The sequence below is a fragment of the Dipodomys spectabilis genome, unplaced genomic scaffold (assembly GCF_019054845.1).
Source record: "Dipodomys spectabilis isolate Male_0828 unplaced genomic scaffold, ASM1905484v1 ptg000669l, whole genome shotgun sequence".
NCBI lineage: Eukaryota > Metazoa > Chordata > Mammalia > Rodentia > Heteromyidae > Dipodomys > Dipodomys spectabilis.
The window spans coordinates 3,080,254-3,103,493 of record NW_024871346.1 but is presented as its reverse complement, the minus strand read 5'-3'; the positions used below and the strand labels follow the sequence as shown (position 1 = coordinate 3,103,493).

The 23,240-nt window shown below is 42.9% G+C and overlaps 1 protein-coding gene across 1 annotated transcript in view; it reads right to left on the bottom strand.

Annotated features, from left to right (window-relative positions):
• Ptchd4 (patched domain containing 4) overlaps positions 1 to 22,793 on the bottom strand; it is a 96,672-nt gene extending 73,879 nt beyond the window's left edge. Inside the window, exon 1 of the mRNA XM_042671790.1 lies at positions 22,245 to 22,793. Coding sequence (XP_042527724.1) covers positions 22,245 to 22,793 — 549 coding nt within the window. The remainder of the gene's footprint in view (positions 1 to 22,244) is intronic.
• Positions 22,794 to 23,240: the final 447 nt, after the last annotated feature.

Sequence of the window (23,240 nt, the reverse complement as noted above, 5' to 3'; positions counted from 1 at the left end):
CTACTTGTATTCTGAGGTAGCTGAAAGAAGGGAACATTTGCTGTGGGGGGAGAGTATGCTCTCAGAACATTTTAAAACATCAAAAACAAGGGTGTTTATTCTCTTTCACCCATCATTTCAAAGTCCACAAATTAATTCCGGGTTGAGTCAGGGATGTGATTGCAAAACTATACTGTACTTGCCCATTTTATTTTATATAGAATAGAATCTTCCTGCAGTTTTCCAGGCATCAATCTGAGGGCTGAAAAAGAAAACAGAGATCTATCTTGCAAATTTGAGGCTGCCAATATGATACTCAGAGGAGGAAAAGAGCTATCATTTTGAAAAAGAAAACAGAAAATCTAATGCAGAGGTTAACAATATATATATATATATATATATATATATATATATATATATATATATATAGCCACCAATTAAATTGAAACTGGCTCAGTTTTAAAATAAAAAATTCAATGGTCCAAAGTCATATTCATGTGTTTATGGCCTCTGATACTTTATAGAAAAGTTTGCTAATGCCTGGTTTTCTTTTTCTTTTTCTTCAGCTCCACTTTCAGCTTGTGTGTGTGTGTGTGTGTGTGTGTGTGTACGTGGAGATGAGTCTAGATCTACCAAGCTGGCTTCAAACCTTGATTCTCAACTCTCAGTCTCCTGAGTAGCTAGGATTACAGTCATGAGTCACCTGCAGGCTCTAGATTCTACTTTTATTGAAATGAGCAACATCAGAATTTTGAAAATGGAAGAAAATAGAAATCTTGAGGCTGATATCTCCAAATTTCAAATGGTTGCATGCACATAAAATAAGGCCTGCAAAATCTTGTTCAACGGCTTTTTACAAAAAAAAAAAAAACAAAAAACAAACCTGAAATGCCAGTGGGTATTTTAATGCAATCAAATCCTAAGATTGGAGGCAGCAGTGTTAAGCAGCAGTTTCAAACATAATTTTTCTTATTGTATTCCACATCAAAGTTTCAAAAGACCATGCAACTCCCCCTACTCCAGAATGAGCCTCTTCCTCCTAGACATACAGCCACCCGCATTTCTCTTGACCTTTTGCCACGCCCTTTCCTGTCTGCCAGGAAGTTTTATTCCAAGTTGTCAATTCTGCATAGCACTCCTGCATCCATCAAGGGGGAGAGGAAGATCTTGAAGATTTCACCTCTCTGGCTCCCGTCAGCTCTGCAGCCAAATCATCCAGGGGGAGACAGCTGTGTGTCCGATTTCTAAAAATACCTTTTTTAAAGGTGATAAATTTTACTAACAACCTTTACAGCTACAGAGTTTTCCCTAGGGCTACAGTCTTACTCTAGTATAATTCCATTCCCTCCCCTACTCGATAGAAATGAGGAAGAAAATAACCCCTTGATGCAGTTTTTGAATGTTAGAGCTGTAATAGTCTTAAGGTTTGGTAATTCCAGAAGAAGGTAAACAAAAACAACAACAACAAAAAACTCTAGCCACTGAGGAGAATTTATTTCATTTCCATTTTCCAAAATAGGAGCCTAGAAGAGACCATCTTGGAACCTGTTATGGTTTGGATCTAGAGCACCCCCAAGAGGCCGTGGAAATGTCTGGCTGGCAGCTCACGAGCTGTGAAGAAATGATTGGAACACAAGGGCTCTGATCTCAACAATGGTTTAGTCTAATGATGAGTTCATAACTGGCTGGGCTACTGGCAAGTGCTAACAACCACAGGAGATGGAACTAGTTGGAAGAAATGGATTATTGAAAGAACATTCTTGGAAGGTGGGGAATATGGTTTCCAGTCCTTTTTGCCTTTGTGTTCTCTCTTATTCTGTCTCTGTCTGTCTCTGTCTCTCTCCTTACTGGCCATCATGAAATGAGTAACTTCTCCCACCACACACTATGCGCCATGATATTCAGTCTCACCTCAGGCCCAAAGCAGACCCCTCATCATGAACTGAAATCTTTGAAAGTGTGAATTGAAATCAGTCTTTCCTCCTTTAAGTTGATTGCTCGTGGGTATTTTGGCATAGTTATGAAAATCAGACTAGCACAGACCTGTATGGCATTGAGCTATTTTTGTCTCTTCAGAATTTACCCATTACTTGTTACAGTGGTCCCTAAACTGTGTCTTCTTTCAATCCTCCCAGTGATCTCTAGCAATCCTCTGTGATTGTCACTCGTTCTAAAGGAGGAAGCCAAGGTGTAGAGATAATGTCATTTATCCAAGGCCACACAGCTAGAAAGCAACAAGACAAGGGTGCATGCGGGGCTCTGGTTCCAGGCTGCAGCTTTTGGCCTTCGGATATGAGCATCTGGGGTGAGTAGATTAAATGCATCTTTGTTTTCTCAGGGTCCAAAAGGCAGATCCTGGAATATAAGAGGTTCTCACTGAAACCAATAAAGCATTTAAAGTCTACATCCAGTGTTAGCTGTGTCCTAGCGAGTTACCATGTCTCAGTTTAGCTTCTGACAGAGCAAGAGCCTCGTGACTTCACAACGTGTGAACCAGAAAATCAGTGAACATGGAAAATTGAAGCTGCTCACCTGAGTAAATTAAAAGCAGAGGAGGAGATGGAAGTAGTAGATGAATGAAGAGAAGAGGGGAAGAATGCAGTCAAGATTTCAATGCGTATCCCACAAAATGAAGCATGAAGGGGGGGGGCAGGTGAGAAGGTGGAAAGGGGTGACATTGATCAAGATGTGTGGCGTTCATAAGCTGCTTTGTTACAACTGTGACAACTCCCTTGTAAAGCTACTTAACGATAACAAAATACAATAACAAATCAGAAAATCATCCTAAAGCCTGTCCTCATTGGGAGAGTTTAATTTAGATATTTGCAGATGTCTTCTCTTCTGAATAAAGCCCTTTTTATTCCGTATTGTTGGGTTATTGATTCCCAGACACCGCTCATGCATATTTAAGTTTCTTTATCATATTTGTGGGCACTGAAGCTTCTCCTTTGAAGAATAAGGGAAGTCAAGATACAAGCATCTCTACTGGATTATTCCATTCTGGGAGAGCTTTATGAGTGGGATTCTGGTATGTTGAAAAGTATCGATTTTTGTTCTTCCATTGTGATTTCACTTTATATTAATCATACATTTATTTATTAAGATGGATTTTTTCTTTGTAGTACTAGCTATAATTTAGATATTATATATAATTGTATAGTTAACTCTATTAATTTTATTATTCGCAGGGACTCGGATTTTTATTTTACTGTTTCAGTTTCCTTTTTTTTAGGCAATTCTAGAGTTTGAACTCAGGTCTTTAGGCTTGCTGGGCAGATAGTCAACCTGTTAAGCCACAACCCATTCTTTTGTGCTTTACTTATTTTTCAGATGGTCTCACATTATTTTTTTCCCAGGGACAGTCTTGGACTCTGATCCTTTTACCTAATCCTTCCCATAACTGAGACCACAGCTATGTATCACTGTACTCCTGTTGTTTGAGATAAGGTCTAACTTCTTTTTCCCAGGCTGATTTTGAACTGTGCTCTCCCTGATTTCAGCCTCCCTGTACAAAGAATTACAGGATTAAATACTGTATCCATTCTCAGGGACCCTAATTTTAAACCTCTCCATCAATTTCTATTCACACTTCATCTTTTCCTTCTGAACATATTATTGCTATACTTCAACAGCTTTCTTGATTGTTCTGAGTTTTAAGAGACTCTGCAACTTATTTAATAATACATATCATATGATTTATGGTACATCTTGTCCATGGAATCAGGTTCACTTTGCAAGATGTTACTCCAGGAAGAAATCCTTGGAATGTAGTCAAATGGAGGCCTCTTTGGGGTTTGTTAGAGAGAGCCACGGAACGAAGCAGGTGCTCAGGCTACAGCACATGCTTCTGAAGAAAATCTCATGAAGGGAAAAATCGTGAGACTGCTCATAAAATCTCCCTTGGGACCACTGCTGGGAGCTGAGGATGCTGGCACAGCCTGGATCCTCTACCAGAGCCCAATGTTGGACTGTGTGCCCAGGAGTGCAATCCTCAGGATGGTTTTACTTCCTTTGCTCTTCTAAGTTGAGGAGTCAGTTTTATAACCTCAGATGGAGATTTTGTTTGCTTAAATTCTCTTTCCTTCCTTTTCCTTCTTGTTCTAATGACTACCCTGGGTTTTTAAAAATTGTTTTTTGAAAGAATATTACAAGTTATGCCTGGTTGATTTCCAACCAAGAAACTCAATTGTAGTATAAATACATGCTTATATTTCTATACACACACACACACACACACACACACATATATATATATATATATATATATATGTACATATATATAAATACATTTCCTGAGAAAAATTACCCTGGATGAAGAATTAAATAATCACTTATGGGCTTACATTACCTCAACAACAATAATGGTTGTGCACATGTGTCTATAACTACCCTTGACCTTTTTCCACATTTACTCTCCAGAGAGCTAAAATACAAAAGTGCCCAGGGTGACCAACGGAAAGCTCCATGTTGATGACTTCTATCATGTGGAGTCAATCACTGAAATAGTACAAACAGAACATAAACGTTTCTAAGATTAATCACTAGGTTTCCATTAGCATCCCACAGTATGCATGGAACTTGTGGTACCTGAGGTGCAACAGAGCGCACGTTTGGGTCCTTCACAGAGTGGTTATACTGGGACCCCACACACCCCTTGCCACTGGGAGAGGATTAGCGCATGATAGTGGTACTTCATGAATAGGAAGCAAGTCCTTATAAAAAAGAGACCCGGGAGGCCCTCTCATTCCTTCAACAAGGTGGAGCTACAGAGAAGAGAGGTCTGCGGAGAGAAGAGAGGTCCACCAAATTTGTCAGCGCCTTCACCTCCAGAACTGTAAGAAATAAGTGTCTTCTTGTTTAAGTTGCTTCTTTATGGATGGTATTTTTGTTATAGCAGTCTACACTGACTTAGACATGAGCATCATAAGGGATAGCCCATGTGTGGGCCCTATCATGCATAAAGAGAAACACATTGTCCTGGCATCGGCATTAGGATGCCCCTGCGGAGGCTGTGGAAGTAAAAGGCCTACAATTCTGAGATACTTAAAAAACATGTCAATGAACTTCTGTGGAACACAGTTACAGAAGTCTCCTGTTCTAGAGGATTGAATGCAGTTTCCAGGGTATTAGGAAAGCCAAGACTGAGCTTAGATCAGGGCAAAATGAACTAAAATGGATTATGCAATAAATAGCCAACTGTGAGAATAGAAAGGGTAATGAGAAATATTTATCATCAAGCAGTCGATCAAATGTCATCTGTTTTCTACAAGCTGCTGCTGAGCAGATGGCTCCCCATTCCCTTGCGTACCTTCAGATGCGGGAGGAAAGCAATGCTTACAAAGGTCAAAATGTTACACTTGAGAAATGAACTCAATGCATGGGTGACACAAGTGAGAGATAAAGGCTGCTTGCTGCTTGTTGAGCCGAGTTTTGGAGATTCTCCTAAAGCGACTGATCAGCTTTGCCCATGTTAACCAAATGGTGGATAACCAAGTCAGCTGGTGGTATTCCTTTTATGGCTTCTCCTAAATCTCTGGAGGATGGCCTCCGTGATTTATCATGCCTTTCCCTCCTTAGTTGCCAGTGACTAGGCTTTGCAATATTACCTTGAGGATTTAGCATCCCTGCTCGCTGTTTCTGACTCTCCAAAATAAGGAAGATGAATTATTGAACAAGCCGAAAGAACCAGCTGTGCTCAGTCCTAAACGCTGAGCTTTCGACACCGACAGCATTTACAATGGAAATCGGCTTCCAGGCTAAACAGGACCACAGTTTTGACAAGGGAATGAGCCTAGTTATTTGTTTATTTTTGTTTATTTGTTTGTCTATTTAGTGGAGGAGAGATTCTGATGAGGGTTTCTCAGTGGCTTTCATTGGGCATCCTAGACATTCTAGAGAGCTCAGCGCTGGCTTCCGGCCAAGTGGACTAGATACTCCTCACACTAAAGGCCCATGCTCTCAGACTGCTGATGAAGATGACAGATTGCATGTCCCATGAGGAGGTGAGATTAGGTGCAAAGGTACAGTTTTCCTGATTGCCTGGGTTACAGAAGGAAGACACAAAGCTGAGGAAACCAACCCCTTGGCAGTCACAGGCTGGGGACATTGGTTTAATGTGGAGCTGGCTCTTCTCCACCCCAGGGAACATGTAGAGAGGATTTGGGTTTTCCTTTTCCTTACTAGGGGAAAGGGAGAAATCCAAGTAGCATCTTGTGGTGGAGGCCACGGTAGCAATCTTAGGGCCCACAGGACAGCCCCCACAACAGAATTACCTGCCCTCACCCGAAAAAGTCAATAGTAGGTGGGTGCCAGTGGCTCATGCTCATAATCCTAGCTACTCAGGAGGCTGAGATCTGAGGATCGTGGTTCAAAGCCAGCCCAAGCAGCAAAGTTCATGAGACTCCTAGCTCCAATAAACCACCAGAAAACTGGAAATGACACTGTGGCGTTTGCCTTGAGCTGAAGAGCTGAGGGACAGTGCCCAGGCCCAGAATTCAAGCCCATGACCGACAAAAAAGAAAAAAAATTAATAGTACCACAGTTGAAAGAAAGCTTAACTTTTTGTTTAGCTCACTCAAAGGACAGCATACCTTAGGGACCTGTAAGGAATGATTTCAAGACTCTCCGTGACTGTCATCAGCCCAGCCACCCTCACTGTAGGAAACGATGTCCTCTGTTTGCTGGTAGACCATTGGCATGGCTGTGTCTCCATCCCTCCCTGGGCAGTTATCACCTGAGAGACTCACTGGCTCATTTCAATTCACTTGTAACTTGCTTGCTGGTGAGCCTACTGCTCTATAGCGGTCTAGAAACACAATCCGTTATGATCCAGCACCAAGTAAAGACTCCACAATGCTTATTCTTCATACCTTGAAATTCTCTGGGGACCCTCAGACTAGTGGTCATTAAATAGAAATTAGAATAACTATGGCTGCCAATTTGCTTCCAGTATAAACCCAGACAGGCATCCTCCCCTCCCTCTTCTCTAAAGCCAATGCCCTTCTTAAAAACCCTTCTACCCTTCGTAAAAACAAAGTATCAACATGACTTATTAGAATAAGAATTATTTCAGGTCACTCCATATTGTTAATAGATAAAGGGACAGTAGAATACCATAATCAAGAGAAATAGTTTTATAATGGAGAAGTGTCAACGTTATTAGTCAGGTTTATTAGTGCTTTGGAAGCAGATCCCAAGAAAAGTGGCAGAAATTCGATCAATTAAATGAAGGGAACATAAATTCGGCTTAATAAAACTGACTAAATTGCTTCTGGAAAAAATGCCATCAGGAAACATACTTTTATTAGCTCTGGAGGAGAATGAATTTGATGATCCAGTGAATCCTTTTCTATTCCTAATTTTGTATTTCCCATGACCACATTAGGAATCTGAGCAACCAAGCTAAAAACCTACAGAGAGCTGGCTGAAGGTGTCATAATGAAAGATACAGGGTCTGCTGTTATACTGGCACTGCCCAGCTGAGTGGACTTTGACCAGGTATTTAACTATTTGTGCCACTTCTTCATTATTAAGACGAGAATGATAAAAGCCATGTTGCCACTGGGCTGTTAGGGTCATATTTAATGTTACCTGGAGACACATAAGCATAGCCTGATCAATCTCTATGCAACATGAGAGAGAGAGAGAGAAAGAGAGAGAGATGGGGGGAGAGAGGGAGAGAGGGAGAGAGAGATTGAGATTTCCCAGGCTACAATCTTACTATGTCTTCATGAAAAGAAACAAATCAACAACAATTGCCAACCGGAGAATTAAATTACTATGATAGAAAAAGAAAAACACATTTATGGGATAGTCAGATAACAATATTTCTATTTTTGACCCAGGATGATTAAATTCATTTAGTAGAAACCATTTAATGCTGAATAGGATTATTTAATTCTTTGCTACCACAAAGAATCCCTACAAAAAAATATAAAAGCATGTGTCTCTCCACTGCATGATTTTTAACACAAGAGTCTTGAGGGATTATAATCTGTTGTGGGATTATAATCTGTAGCATAGAACACTCAGAAAGGTACATCACACAAAAAAATTTTGATTAGCAAGGTGTGAGATGATTTTTGCTGAGTATTTTTACCCATACTGGTCCAGCAAGGTTTAACATGACTTTTTGTTAAAGGTATAAACATGACTCATTTGTTTAATGGGAATAAAAGTGGTAATTTAACATTCAAATGGGAACAAACTCAGAGACTTATGAAATCAAACAGTACCCAAAACAAAGGTAGAAATCAGCTCTATTTTTGTCCTTATTGAAAAAAATATTGAACATTTTAGCTGTGATTACAGTTTCACCATCTTCACTGTGTACACTCCTTGTATATCTGCTTTGATTTTTTCTGATTAAATAATCACATCATTATTTTATCTGTTATTACATACCACAAAGGAAAGACCAGGAATTGATGGTTTGGGGTGCAGGGGTGATGGAAATTTCCAACAATTTCTCAGCCAGGTCCTGTGAATGATTAATAACCCTCCTGTTTCCTCCTCTTCTTAGTTCTTGGTACAGACTCATAAAAATTTCTTGCTTTGTATTCATTTTTTAAGTCTATTGCATTATTGGGATTTTTATGCTGACTTCATAACCTTCAGAATAGTTACTCATAGCAAAACAGATCTCTGCTTTCAGAGAACAACTTTCGACTGGCCTCAATTTTAATGAATACATTTTGAAAGAAAAACATTTATTACCACTTGAAATAAACCTCCTTGAAAGGCCGACCCCTGCCCTTTCTTATTAAAATGACTTTCTTACTAAAACAAATGTTCTGGAGATCTTGAGGAAGCTAAGCTGATAAGGAATCAACTCTGGTCTCTGAACTCTTGAGTCATTTGATGAACCTCATAGGTTCACACTGCCAGCCTTGGCTGCTCACTCCCTGTTGACTTTTTTCCTCTTTAATAAACTGTAGATTTCTGACAATTAAAAAAATAAAGAGCTTGTGACTTATATCTTTAACCTGTCATCGGGCTTAACAGAATTTGAAACAATGGAAGCTGGAACAAATCTCAACTGAGAAAAGCTATTCATCGATATAAAGAAAATGCAAGGGAAATACTTCAAAATCTTCATAAAGAACACATTCTATGTGTTTAAGACTTAACAGATATAGCGGCATCCTGAAATATAAAATTCAGTGTATCAAGGCAAGATATCAAGAATGAGTTTGTGTGAAGACATCTCTTCAGCCAGAGAAGAGAAGTCTGAGGAATTATAGTTAAAATGTCCAAAGTCACAAGTAGAGAATTCATAAAAGATAAGCATCGTTTTCAGGAAAATAGGCCTACAGATTACGATATTAAATGAAAGACGTCAAGCATCACTTATCTGGAATTTAGGAGGAGAGAGGGGGCAGGCGTGTAGAAAAGGAACTATTAAAGATGGGGAAGGGCACCCAAGACACATGGTTTCCCTTATTTGCAATAAGGGAAGTATCTGTCTGGGAAAGTAGAAAAAGGTCAAAAGCTATATACAGATGACCAGATAAGATGAAGTTAAGCAAAATGAACCCCAAGATAGGGATTCAAGTGGTTTTTTTCTTTCTGGCTATTGTTTCTAATATATCTAAAAGGTACCATGTGATTTTTTTGTTGTTGTTGCTTTGTATGTCCCTCCCCCACAGTATAACCTCTGTTTTCACTGTATTTGATGTTGGTATCATTTGGGGAGGGGAAGGGAAAAAACAAAATGTTTTAAAAGGGATACAGGTGGACCTACTGCAACAATGAGATGTACCTGGGAAGGGATGGGAAGGGGAAACAAAAGAGGAGGCTACAATGCTTGATAAGAAATGTACTCATTATCTTGCCCATGTAATTGTAACCCCTCTGTACAGTATTTTCATAATAAAATATAAAAAAACAATGAGATGTACAGGACACTATGTTGAAAAATGAACTTTACAATTTAGGTGGGGGCGGGGGAGAGAGTACTTGAGGAAGGGAAGGGATGGTAGGGGAAAAACAAAGGAGGGGGCAACAATGCTTGGTAAGAAATGGACTCATGACCTTGCTCATGTAACTGTCACCCCTCTGTACAGTATTGTCACAATAAACATCTTATTTAAAAATGGGGAAGGGCACAGGGCAGAAAGGGTGAGAGAAGGCAGAATGTGGGTGAGTAACATCCATGTATGTCATACGCACATATGGAAACACCATAATGAAATCCGCTGACTTGCACAGCTAGTAGATACTCATAAAAAGATGGCATAATCAGAATTGTTGGGAAAAGAATAAATAGAACTGTTATGTTATGTTAAACAGATACAAAGAGTAAGATTCTTGTAGAGACACACTGACATTGAGTAGCAAGTAGAGTACCAAGGAAATGCGTGTGTGTAGATAGGTCGATAGATTGACTGATAGATATGTTTAGAAAATTTGATATATATTTGAGATAGCTATAATTTATATTATATACATTATACAACTATAATAATATATAAGATAATGTAATAGATAAATATAAAATAATATATGACTATACATTTATATAATATATTTATATAATTATATATATAATTTTTTAAGTATATTGATTAGATAACCTTTGAAAAAGCTCTGGCAATAAAATATTGTGAAGCTGTACACACAAAAATATGTTGTAGTTACATTAAACTCCATTAAGGTAGCCAGAATTACTGAATATTTACAACAGTAGTGAAAGATGAGTTGATTCCCCATTTTATAGCACTCTGCAAAATACAGGGACACTATGGCCTCGACTTGGTAGGTGCTTGTAACTTTTTGCCAAAGATGGAGTTCTTAGCACAAAGTTGTGAGTGGGAGGTCTTGCCTTTCCTTTTGTAATGGATGACTCCCAGATACCAGTGGCCAGCAGGACATACCTGGCTGCTCCTATGGAGGAAGAAAGTATTCTTCCACCTGTGAGTCAAGTGATTTATAACTGTCATCTAAAAATAATAAGAGAAGGTGTATATGATTTGTGAACCCACTGGGTAGCTAATGGAAAAGCTTTCTGGTGATCCAAGAAGGGCGCAGAGGTGGTTATGATTCCTATGTAGCTGGATCTACTTTAAACACTCATTACACCTTAATGAACATACTTTTCCTTTAATTAGACATTGTGTTAAGACTGTTTTACTACAGGTGAATTTATCACACTGATCCAGGAAAGTCATGACCCGTTAATAAATGCCTTCAGTTTCTCAAGCTTCCTAAAACCAGTAGACATAGCTACAAAAGAATTCTGTTATTATTTTTCACAGGCAAAGACTCAAAAAGATGTGCAATCTGGTTGAAGATTTTCAACCAAGACGTATTTAGGCTAGGACTAAGAGTATTGAAAAATTCTTCAATGTCATGCTTTTCCTATTCAAACTATGATAGTTAAAAAGTCAGAGTTAATTTAACTGATTTTTCCTTTATACTCCTGTTACAGGCTCATTGAAAAGTGTAGACTCACAAACAATAATGCTGACAAGCTTGGTTTTGAAGCAGCAAACATTGGCCACTTCAAGGTGTGTCTGAATTTAGGTTTGGCTCTATGAAAATAAAGGAAGGCAAATGAATAAAAACGGAAAGTTTATTTCAGGTTTTATTATTATACTTCTTGAACTATTGAGATTTATTGCCTTTGGCTCTTATCATCCTAATAATAAATAATTACCATGTGTTCACATTTTTAAACTCTTCTCACATAAACGTATTGAGAGTGTCTTTTAAAGGGATGTATTTTCCTATGATGAGCAATTCAGTATATCTTTGGGACAGAGCAAAATGGATTAAAACACTGTATTTCTGAGCAGCCAATTGCAGATTAGGAAGGTATATAAGACAAAAAGTTGCTTCCATACCGTGAGAGACAGGAAGAAGCTGCTCTTGTGGTTCCTGTCCAAGTATTTATTCTTTTCCTTGGAGACCCCAAAGTGGACGGGAAGCCGAGTTCCAGGGGAAGCAGTATGGGTCCTGACTAAAGCTTTTCTTTATATTCTCTCTCATTTTGTCTGCAAACGAGCTGGCGTGTCAGGTGTCAGGGGAGTCCTGTTGTGGTGTGAGGTCCTCCAGGGTTTTCTAGCCGGGCTGTCCACTGGTACTATTTAAGCATCTTGAAAATACCAGAGCTCAGGTTTGTTTCTGAGCTTACAGTTTAGTTGGTCTGGGGAAAGCCCCAGGCACCATGCAGTTAGAAAGTTTCTAAAGAATTTCTTCGGATAATTATTGAGCTGAAACCAAGTGAAAGGTAGTAAAAGCTATTCTTTTAATAATGGTAAGCCACAAGGTGCGCTCAGAAATTTCATCAACTTTGGAGTTGAAAATAACTTAGGTCCTTCTAATTTCTTCCCAGGGTGTTGTTTTTTTGTGGGGGTGAGGGGGAAGCAAGGAGCAGCTACTGGAGTAGGTGACCTCTATTTGTATCTTACTTTCACAACGGCTAAACTTACAGAAGTTACCCTTCTAAATCACAGAAGAAAACGCATCCTTGCAAAGAGCACTCATACCATATCTCTGGCCAAGCCACAAAGCTTTGCTTTTTCTCTGATGCCCGAGGACTGTGGAAATCATGTGAAGGGACCGCCCCCGATTTATTCCAAAGATATTACATGGATAGTTGTGTAAATCATGCCACAGCTGTTCACTTAACTGTTGGCACCCCCAATAAAATGATCATTATGAATACTCAAGGAAACAGTGAAAACAATATTCATCCTACGGTAACCACTGTGTGATTTACAGCCAAATAATTGGGTATTTTAAAAGACTGGTGAGAGGGACAGTGAGTGATGTCTCATTTTTTTAAATCTTTCTGCAATTTGTCATGATTTGGAGTGTATATTAATCAAAAGGCTGCAATTAAAAGTCCGATGTCAAAAATTGTGGAAAATCTGCAATATGGAGTTTAACAAAACTATTTTTATATATAAGAACAGGGGTATAAAGTTGTTAGTAATGCCTTCAAAGTCAAACACATACATGGAAAAATTAGATGCATACTTAGGTTTGTCTGTCTCTCACTTTTTACTCTCTTTACTAGTATATAAAAAATTAGAAGAGTAACTTAATCATTAACTGCCTCCTTTATATTAATTCATAATGATACAGGTTCTACTTCAATGAAAAAAGTAGTTGCTTTAAGCTAAGTGGGTCAGAATGCTATCAGATGCTGCTAACTTCAAGGCTCTCACAATAGTTGTCAGGATACTGAATGGAAGAAAGAGAGGTGAAGCGCTCTTATCAGTGTACTTTATCAATTACCAAAATATATTTCCATCAGCCAGGAAGATAAGTCAGGTAACATCATTTTTCAAAGACATGCTAGACTCTAGATATGTACAGCTTGACACATTTTGGGAGCGACAGTCGGATAAGAAGTTAATAGGAATACCTCAAGTTTCAGAGCCTAGAAAGAATACAGTTCCTGAAAGCCATCCTCTGCCCCCCAGGGTAAAAAATGGCTGGAAAAACTGAAATGAAAGGACGTGTCAAGGTGCTAATATTGGCTTTCTGTGCTAGTCCCTGAGAGAGTTCTGTGCCAGCTATGAAAAGAGGTCATTGAACTAGTTCAGACCTGGCATTTTCCTTGTTCCTTTCGGGGTCTACTAAGTACAGGAAAATCTGTTTCCTGCTTAAGAATAAATGACACGATGACCCTCCCAGGAGGAACGGACACTCAGAAGTGGCTGCCTATGGAACATGGGAATGGCGTCCAGTTTTCTGCTCTTAGTGGGAAGTTTTGGAAACTTTTAGAACTGACAGATCCATGTAACTTCAATCAGCACCAATGAAAAACCTCCCCAAACAAACACATCACGCTTAACTTCACTTTCCCAAGGACTTTCTTATGGGCAAAATGGTTGCTAAATTATGTGTGGAAGGTTATCATGGGAACAAGGTCTGATTTCTATCCTTGCAAACCTGATGCTCATCTTGAAGGAAAGCGAGGTGTGGTCTACACCATGCACGTATCTGTGAGTGCTGTTGTTTAAGGTGAACAGCAGGCTTCACATCTGTTTTCAGAGGAGTATGCATGAGTACCCAATCTTGTCTAGGGTTTTTAATAATGCAGGCAATGGCTATGCCATTTTGTTTAAGGGTTCAGGCTTATTAGAGCTTGCAAACATTCCCATCCTACAACTATCACTTACACAAACTCATAAAAAATGCCCTTTTCATACTTTTCATCTTTCTTCCTCTACATTGTAAAATAAAAGGCACTTAAGGCTAGGTAGAATCCTTACCTGGTGTATTCTTGCAGACCTAAAGCTTCCTAAATGTAGCTTGGATTTCCTAAAACAGCATATGTTACTGAAGTCACTTGAATATCACTTGATCCCTTCACCGGAACAAGACGCTGGGCCACACCCTCTTTGGCCCCGGCATTTCTGACAGTTCCTGGTATGTCGATTACTAGTCTTTAGCTAGAGTTTGCTCATCTCTAGACCCTCATTTGGTACCCACTACCATAAAGTTAGAATGGGTGCTGGTGACCTGGAGAGTCTGCAACCTTTTCAGATGTGATTGTGTGAGTTCCTTTGGTACCAGAACCAGCAGGTCAGCTACAGAAAACCTAGCTTAATTGGAACTGCCGACAAGCCAAGAATGCAATATTCATTACATACTTACACTGAACTTCTTGTCTGGAATTCAAATGTAATTGGTTGTCCTGTTTTGGTTGTACCAAATCTGGCACATACCACAATGCCCAAGCAATGCTTTATATATTATGTACACATATATAATTTTTAGTTTTTAACTTTTTTCTGAAACCAAGTACAGGCTGGGAAAGATGTATTTCCATGTGTGCCTGGTGGTCCTCTGTTTCCTGCGTCCAGAGCAACACCACTGGTGAGTGACACGGCTGGTGAGCCTCATATATAGGGCTGCCCATGGAGACAGCTAGAGCTGAGATGTTGCTGCACAGTGTTAGGCAAACCCAACTGACCTTCTGTTCTGTGCCTTTTCAATATTTCTCAGGGCTTGTCCTGCAAACTTCTACCTTGTTGGCTCGATTCTCTGAGGAAAATTAACTTATTCTAAGAAGGCCACCTACCAACCAGTTCATTAGGGACATGGAATTATATTTTAGCACAGACTCATTGCACATGGAATTATATTTTGTATATCTGTAACGTAAAGGTTGATGGAGATGTGAATAGCTACCTACAATGTACAAAAGATGCTTACTCTTTGAAATCCTACAAGTGCTCTAGGAAAAAGCTTATTCCAGGGTCTCAGCTTTGAACAGATGTGTTGTGTGTGTGTGTGTTGTGTGTGCGATTTTGATAGTGTCAGAGTCATGACAAGCAAGATGCACTGTCTGAATGAAGGTCAGGGGAGTTTGAGGTTTACTTGCTTTGCACTCTTGGCATGGTCAGATGTAGAGTGAGTCGAAAGCGTAAGAGAAGTCAGAGTTCTAGCCAAGGAGACCTAACCCAGGTAAGAGCTCAAAGGCTTGGTTAGGAGTTTTTCATTTCTTCTCTCATGTTGGTTAGGGGGAAACACGATCAGGAAATATGATCTTATTGCACAGGCCAGGTTGTGTGAGAAACTATAATGAGAAAGCAGAGATATGCATAAAATAGCTAGGAAGGACTGAATGCCAAAGGTGGAGACAGAATGAAAAGGAAAAGCAGCTTTGACTAGACACCGGGTTGGGGGGGGGGGCAGGGGGGTGAGCGCGATCGAAGTACAGCACAGATGCACATGGAAATGCCAAACACACTCCCTCTTATAGGCAATTTAATATAGGCCGATAGGAATAAGTAAGTAAAGAAACACACGCATCACCAAAGTCAAGCTGGCAAGGTCAAAAAGGAGACGCTGGTCTGCAACCTTAGTAATTTATTCTAATTATGAGAGGAGATTTCAATCATGCCCTAGCCACTCACAGATTCATTACCTGAGAACCTCAGGAGATGGGACCCATGTATTGAGAGTTTTTTCAAGCTCTGTGGATATCCTCTATCCCCAACCAAGAGGAAGCATGAGAGGTCCTTCAGCAGGCATCTCTGTCACCCTACTGGGCTGTTTAAGCTCCATCCACTCTAGAGTTGCAGCAGAGGCAGAATCAGAACGGCCAGTCTGGATTTCCAGTAAGTTTCCAGTGACTTTGCTGCTGCTGCTACAAGGAGCTCCTTTTAGTACCAGGGTGAGGAGATGATCACTGATCAAACACCGCTGTACGGATGATCTGACAGGGTGGGAGGGGCAGGATGGTGGGGGGGCAGCGGCTATATGGCTGGGCAGGCGTACTGAGAGAACAGGTGATGAAAGCCGACTGGAAGTCAAATCCCACCTTTTGGAACGGCAGGGGGATGTTAGGGGCTCTCTGGCGGGACCTGTGCAGCCTGGGCCGGCAGCTCCAGAGAGGAAACATAATGAGGCCAGCACACACCTTGTGTCTAAACACTGCCCATTCATTGCTGAGTGCTTGCTGCTCATTAGGCCCCTTTGAGAGCCCCCCCCCCATTCCCCAGAAAGGCAAGAATCAGCCTTGATTTCAATTGTCAACACAATAGTCCTGTCTGCAAAAGGCATGGATTACAGTATCATTTTCAAGGCACACTCTGGTCTTCTAGGTATGGTTCCTCTTCCTTGGGTTCTCACATAATAATAACATAATTGCACTAACTAGAGCTTTGTGCTGCTACTATTGTGAAATCATTACCAACAGCCTGAGAAAAATGCTGTTCCCCCCATCACAGAGATGGTTAGACTTAATACATCCATTTTCAGAAAGTATTAAAAGACAGTCATCACCTTAAATTTAAAGAGGTGACTGGTCCAAATAAATGTCAGAGAGGAGGAAGAGACCCCGGTGGCTTTGCCAGGCACTTCTTCCACTTTTTCAACATGTATCTCAATAGGGACAGGCTCCTTTTACAACCTCCTTATGGTAATTTTGACCTGAACCTACACATTCCTTTAAACCCAAGGCATGGGCTAGGAAAACAGAAGCTCTCCTTGTGGCTGAGTCAGCGTCTCAGAATGACCTGGGGATGTGGTTAAAATGCAGATTCTGGGCAACAGATTGGAGCTGAGGGCTGGGGAGTTTTAGCTTCCAGTGAGTTCCCAGTGTGTGCTGTAGTGGTGCTAATCTACGCAGAATCCTTTAAGGAGGATGGTCTTCAAAAGACAAAAATGAAATTGACTTTTCTGGATGGCAATACAAATTGGAATGCTCTTGAATGTCCTTAAGCATTGCTTGAATGTCTTCTGGGTACCAGGGCTGTGTGAACCAACCTTGCTCAGGAACCTTCTACAGGACTGAGTCACTCTTGTGTTTCGATCCTGAGAAGGGGGTGGGGTGATTTGTTCCACCAAGGAAAGAAATCCAAGGGCTATGAAACCCCAGCGTGGTCTGGGACCAATCTAGAAACTTGGCATTTCAGATTTCTTCTTTAAAAGTTTTTTTTTTATATTGAGCATACGCAGATATGTCCAGACATAGCCAAAATAGGCCTGTGTAGATGCTGATCTCACAAATAGAATTGAAAAGAAACGTGGTCCCACCAGGCTGGAATAATCATCAGTGGGATAAAATACCGAATATTCTGCAAATGCAGTGCTTTCTGCAAAACACTGAGTAAAGATTGCTTCAGTTATTGGAACTTTTTTAAAGAGGAAAAGACCAAAAAAAATAGTACCATGATCATCAGTGGGATAAAATACCAAATATTCTGCAAATGCAGTGCTTTTTGCAAAACACTGCGTAAAGATTGCTTCAGTTATTGGAACTTTTTTAAAGAGGAAAAGACCAAAAAAAAATAGTACCATGAAGCTGGTAGGCGAAGGAAGGAATGCTACTTCCAGGATGGGAAGGAAGCATAGTCTGTCATATATTTCCACGTGTGATGGGGGGCTTATTCTACCTAACTGCACCCTAAGTTTCTGATATCCTGAAACCTGGAGGAGGCCACTGTCAGGCCAGCTGAGGGCAGGAGAGTGAGGAGAAGAATTTATGCCATCCTATCTGCTCCTTTTGAATTTGATAGCCACCCTTCATTCCTGAATTCGCCAAACTAAAGGAATCAGATATATGTACTTTAGAAGAATGATTTGATTTGGTTGATGGTAGGTTTTTGCTGAAGCCAAGAGCAGGAGAGAGGCCCCAGGCCCGAGCTTGCTCTCACCTCTTTTGGGTGCTCACAAAAAGTCTAATGAACAAAGGAATTCAGACATGAAAGCCTGAAAGATACATATGCAATTGTGTGTTAGGACCCCGTGATTCATGTTTTACAGTCACATCCATGGAATGCACTGTAAATCCACTGGAATGCTGCGTATCTGTCTACCCTATGGAGGGATGTTACATAATAATAGAAACCCATCCACTGGCTGTGGAGAACGCCTATCATTTATTTCCCTGCACTATGGTTTTGCAGGTGGAAGAAGCTGGCGCCCTTCTTAGAGACGAGAGCCGCCTCATGTCACAAACCCACTCCACCTGACTTAGTGTCAGGTGCCATGTTTGGCAGATGGCACGCGCTTGCCCAGACAGGAAGCTTCATTCTCTGCCAGTCACTCTCAGAAGCCAGCCTAGTTCTTGCTTATGGATCTCAAATATCTGTCTCACGTTAATAAAGAGACCAGCTTCAACCTGATGTCGAGTTTTTCCTTCAAAATTCAGTATGGCTACATTGATATACTACACTTTTATACGTGTCTGATTGTGCATGTGTGCTTATAGGTTACGGATCCAAAATTAATGGGATCAAAGGTCCTGAGGCCTAGGTTCTGTAGAGTGCAGCTTTAACATAAAGGCATGTCACAGAGGTTCAGGGTGACACAACATTTGGTAAGACTGCAGGACCAAGGCACGGCCAGCACAGTTCACTAGTCAACCAGCATCATGGACAGTGTCTACTCAGGACAAGACAGGGTGGGGTGGCGCAAGTGAACAGCACAAGAGGAATACAAGATAACCCTTGTGTTTAGTCAAGGGCACAGTGCAAGGGTCACATCCCAGGGCAGGCTGGAGGCTTTATGGGATGTCGTGTAGCGAATTCAGACTTGGGCATATTTTATGTACAGGTTTGGAAAATCTGTATATGTTTCCTCTTTTTTTTCCTGTAGTAGTCTAAGCTGCATAATGCTCTTTTTTTTTTTTTTCCTCATACCAGCTTTAGCTAAGCCTCTGTGTAGAATCCCCATAGAAGGCAACTTTCGGTGGCCTTGCTTGTCAGTGTCACCTGGTCAAGATAAGGAGTTCTAAGCCCTCCAGTGCACAGATCTACGCAGGCGTCCTGACAAGAGCTGGGAGATAACCTCTGTTTCATGGCCGCTCACTCTCCCTGTCCTCAGAGCTCGCCGTCTTCACACTGCCTCTCACCACTGACCCGACGCTTCCTTCATGCCCGGCGATGGCCAACTTCCCATCAGGTAACCCCTCGCTGCTATTTATTCTGCAAGGTCCCGCAAACCACGGTCCCTGCCCACCAGTAGAATTCTCCAGCACTAAAAGTCTCCATATTGGACAGGTGGGAAGCATGGTGACCTGTGCACTGCAGGGGAGAGCAAAATGAACTGAAGGACTAAAAGAAGAAAAAAGTGCAGATGCATGTTTTCCTCACACCACACACACACTAGTTGAACTCCAGTGTGCACCCAAATCATGAGTCAGGGGCGCACGCTGACAAACACCGCCACGTGGGAATTAACGTCATCTCCTTGGATCCTGAGACCCTAGGGCTCCCATTGATAAGAGTCTGGGGTTTCCACCATAGTGATGACATGACAGTTTATGCCACAAGAGCCTGTGGGTGATTTGGTCTGTGCTTGTGAGGGGCCTGATGGTCCCAGGAGACCTCAGTGTGGGTGCCTTTATCCCAACATACCTCATCAGCCCCCCACAGAAGCCATGAGGACAGAGACAGACCTGCACAATGGAGGAAACATGCAGAGAATAGAGCAAAACAAGTGCTTCGGCCCACATGTAGCATTTCTGTTCATTTCACGGTTCGTAGACTACTTTTACTATATTAACCTTTGTCATCAATTGCTCTGCTCCTATATGATTATTCACTGTTGACTCCACCAAGATGTACAGCTACCCACCAACTGATCCAAAAGTTTAGATGGAACACTAGTATGGTATTGACTCAGTGATGTATATATAGATACACACACACACACACACACACACACACACATCTCTAGAGATTACACTGGGTGAGGATGCTGGAATTGAACACTTCAATGTCCCTAAGACAGTAAAACTAATCTCTGTCTTGTGTGCCTGCACATGCACATAAGAAATCATATGAGGATAACCAGTGATGATTAAATAAATACGATGAAGACATGAGGGTTTGGAACTGTAACTTCCCAAATGCTATGGCCAGGCCCACAACACGTCCAACTGATCCAAAACCTCTTACACCCAGGAAGGGCAAAAGCCATTGAGACTCAAGTAGTAGTGCACGTGAATGCACTACAGATGTGACTCAATAGGAAAACTAGACCAGAGTCAATACAGTGGAGATTCACAGCATAGGCTAGAACTCGGTTGAGGCTTTAGGCTGGAAGGACATCCTCTCCCCCACAACCTCTCTTCAACAGCCATGATGAAAGACTAAGAAGACGCAAAGCATGCTGCCTCAGTGCCCAAATCGGCCATGATCCCACCAGTAAGCTTGGAGCAGAGAAGTCCTTTACTGGGAGTTGAAACTGACAGCTCATCTGTCTAGTTTCACTAAACTCTACAGAGCTTCACAGCTTTGCATGGGTGAGACTCTTGTCAGCCTCTCAATCCACTCCAACAAGGACACCATGGAAAATGGAAGGAGGCCATTCACCAGCCTTTCCGAGGGACTTCTAGCTCTAAGTGGACTAAACCCTCCTTGAATTCCGGAAATGAAAAAGAGGCTTTTCCCTCTCTCTAGAATCCTGAGAAAATTATTTCCATGATACATCCATATTGATGGTATTAGATAAGGAAGTAAATAAACAGGTAGTTGGTGATTTTTCTCTATCACTGATACTGGCTGATTGTTGTTGAAGCTAGAGTCCCCTCCTAGGTCATTATTTCTGTGAAAGCATGTATGTGCACACGGGCTTACACATTCTTACACACAGAAGGAGGACCTGTCCTTCTTCATGAGAAACACCTATCTTAGGAGTTGTTGGGTGCTCAGGATTCTGAGCCAGACTGGGTGAAGCATGGGAATAAATGGTGCAGTGACTCTCTGGGAAGTCACATTTGTCCCCAGAACTTCAGTCACCTGGAGACCACACCTCATTGCCTGCTTTAGTTCAGTCCTTACAGTGGAGGATGAGTGCAAAAATCTCATTTGAGCAACCAAATTTGAATTAACACCCCCTACAGCAATATACACCTATATCTATATCTATATCTCTCTATATGTGAGCTGTATTACTCCTGGCAGATATATATGTGTATTAGATGCTGACACGGTCCCTCGTTCCTTCTCATTTCTGTTGATTGTGGGATGATACCTTTTCCCTTCTTTATTTGTCTTCCTGGGGTGTTACAATCTTGCTTTCACTTGGATTTTCTTGTAGGGAAAGGATAGCAGGATGAAGTAAACTCATTCCTAGGTGAGGAATTAGGTGTTTTTTCCCCCACTCCTCTTTTTATACACAGAACATTTCTGCTTCTTTTGCCACACAAAATTCACATGCACACAACTCCTGGAATCCTCCCTTCAGTCATAAACCCACAGACCACACACACACACACACACACACACACACACACACACACACACACTCACAGGGTACCAATCTACAAACTCCCAGGTGTAAAAGAAAGAAAGAAAGAAAAATCAAGCCAGGCTGAAGATGGAGGTAGGTGGAGAGATGGCACCAAGTGGATATGTAATCAGTAATAATAAGTACATGGATCCCCAGAATAAAAAGAAATGCCCCCCATCACATTTGTTCAGGACTCCCCGTTCCCTCCCATTTTTCATTTATTAACCCTGAACAAAGAGGTCATTGCAGGGTCTCAGAAAACTTTTCTTGGGGAGGGGGGCTGTCTTTGCTCTTTTTTTCCCTCCCTTTTTATTTTTTAAATTTTCATTATTTTTTCTCTCTTGGCGTTGATTTGGCCTTGAATGAGGACTCTAAGCCACCCCCTTCGGGGGCCTGTTTCCTTCACTCCCTCACCCATCTTCCCCTCTCCCCCGTCCCCTCCCCCACGACCCCTCCCCCCAGGAAGCTAGGTGTCCAGGGGTCGAGACCTCTGCATTTCTTTGCTCGTTTAGGGCAAGAAATGGAAGTTTCCCGCGGGGCAGGAGCATGCAGGAGGCGCCTACCTTCAATTTAGTGCTCGGGTACCTCATGGGCACCCTGGCTGAGGTCTTATTGGAGACGGCAGCCTGTCTGAGGTCCTCTAGCACTGAAATAATATCATCCAGCACGCATCTCTTATCCTGATTCCTCAACACACACAGATGGGAAAAAGTATAGTTATAGCCCTTGTGCTTCACCTTCATGCCGAGCACGGCGCGGTGGGTCTGCAGCACGCGCTCCGCCTGGAGCAGGATGTCGCCGCCGGGCGGGGCGAGCAGGATGAGGCGGCCATAGCGCCCGGGGGTGTGCAAGTCCGAGTAGAGCTGGCTGCGGGACTGGTCCAGCGGGAAGAGGCTGCCGGCCAGGCTGCGCTCGATCTTGGCCAGGCTGTGGCTGGGGGCCACCAGGCGCTCCAGGTCGCCCTCGGGCTGGAAGCGGCGGAGCGCGCTGAGGCCGAGGGCCGCGGTCAGCACGGCGGGCACGGTGAGGAACAGGACCGGGTGCCGGCTCACGCACAAGCCCAGCCCGCGGCAGCACGCCCGGAGCGCCCGGCGCAGCGCCTGCCGCAGCATCCTCCCCGGGCTCGGCGCGGCGCGGCGGCTCCGGCGGGCGCTCGGCGGCACAGGTGACACGTGTCCGTCCGTGGGCGCGCGCGCCGGGGCTGCCCCGCGCCGCCCCGCCGCACCCCCGCCCCCCGGGGCCGCCCGGCCTCCCCGCTCCCCCCCCCCGCCCGCCGCCCCGCCCCGCCCCGGCCCGGCCCGGCCCGGCCCGGCCCCGCCTTCCCGCGCCCCCCCCCCCCCACACGGCCCGGCCTCCCCGCACCCCCCCGCCCGCCCGGCCCCGCCTCCGCGCGCCCCGCCCCCCGCCCGGCCCCGCCTCCGCGCGCCCCGCCCCCCGCCCGGCCCCGCCTCCGCGCGCCCCCCCAGCCCGGCCCGGCCCCGCCTCCGCGCGCCCCCCCCCCCCCCCCCGCCCGGCCCCGCCTCCGCGCGCCCCCCCAGCCCGGCCCGGCCCCGCCTCCG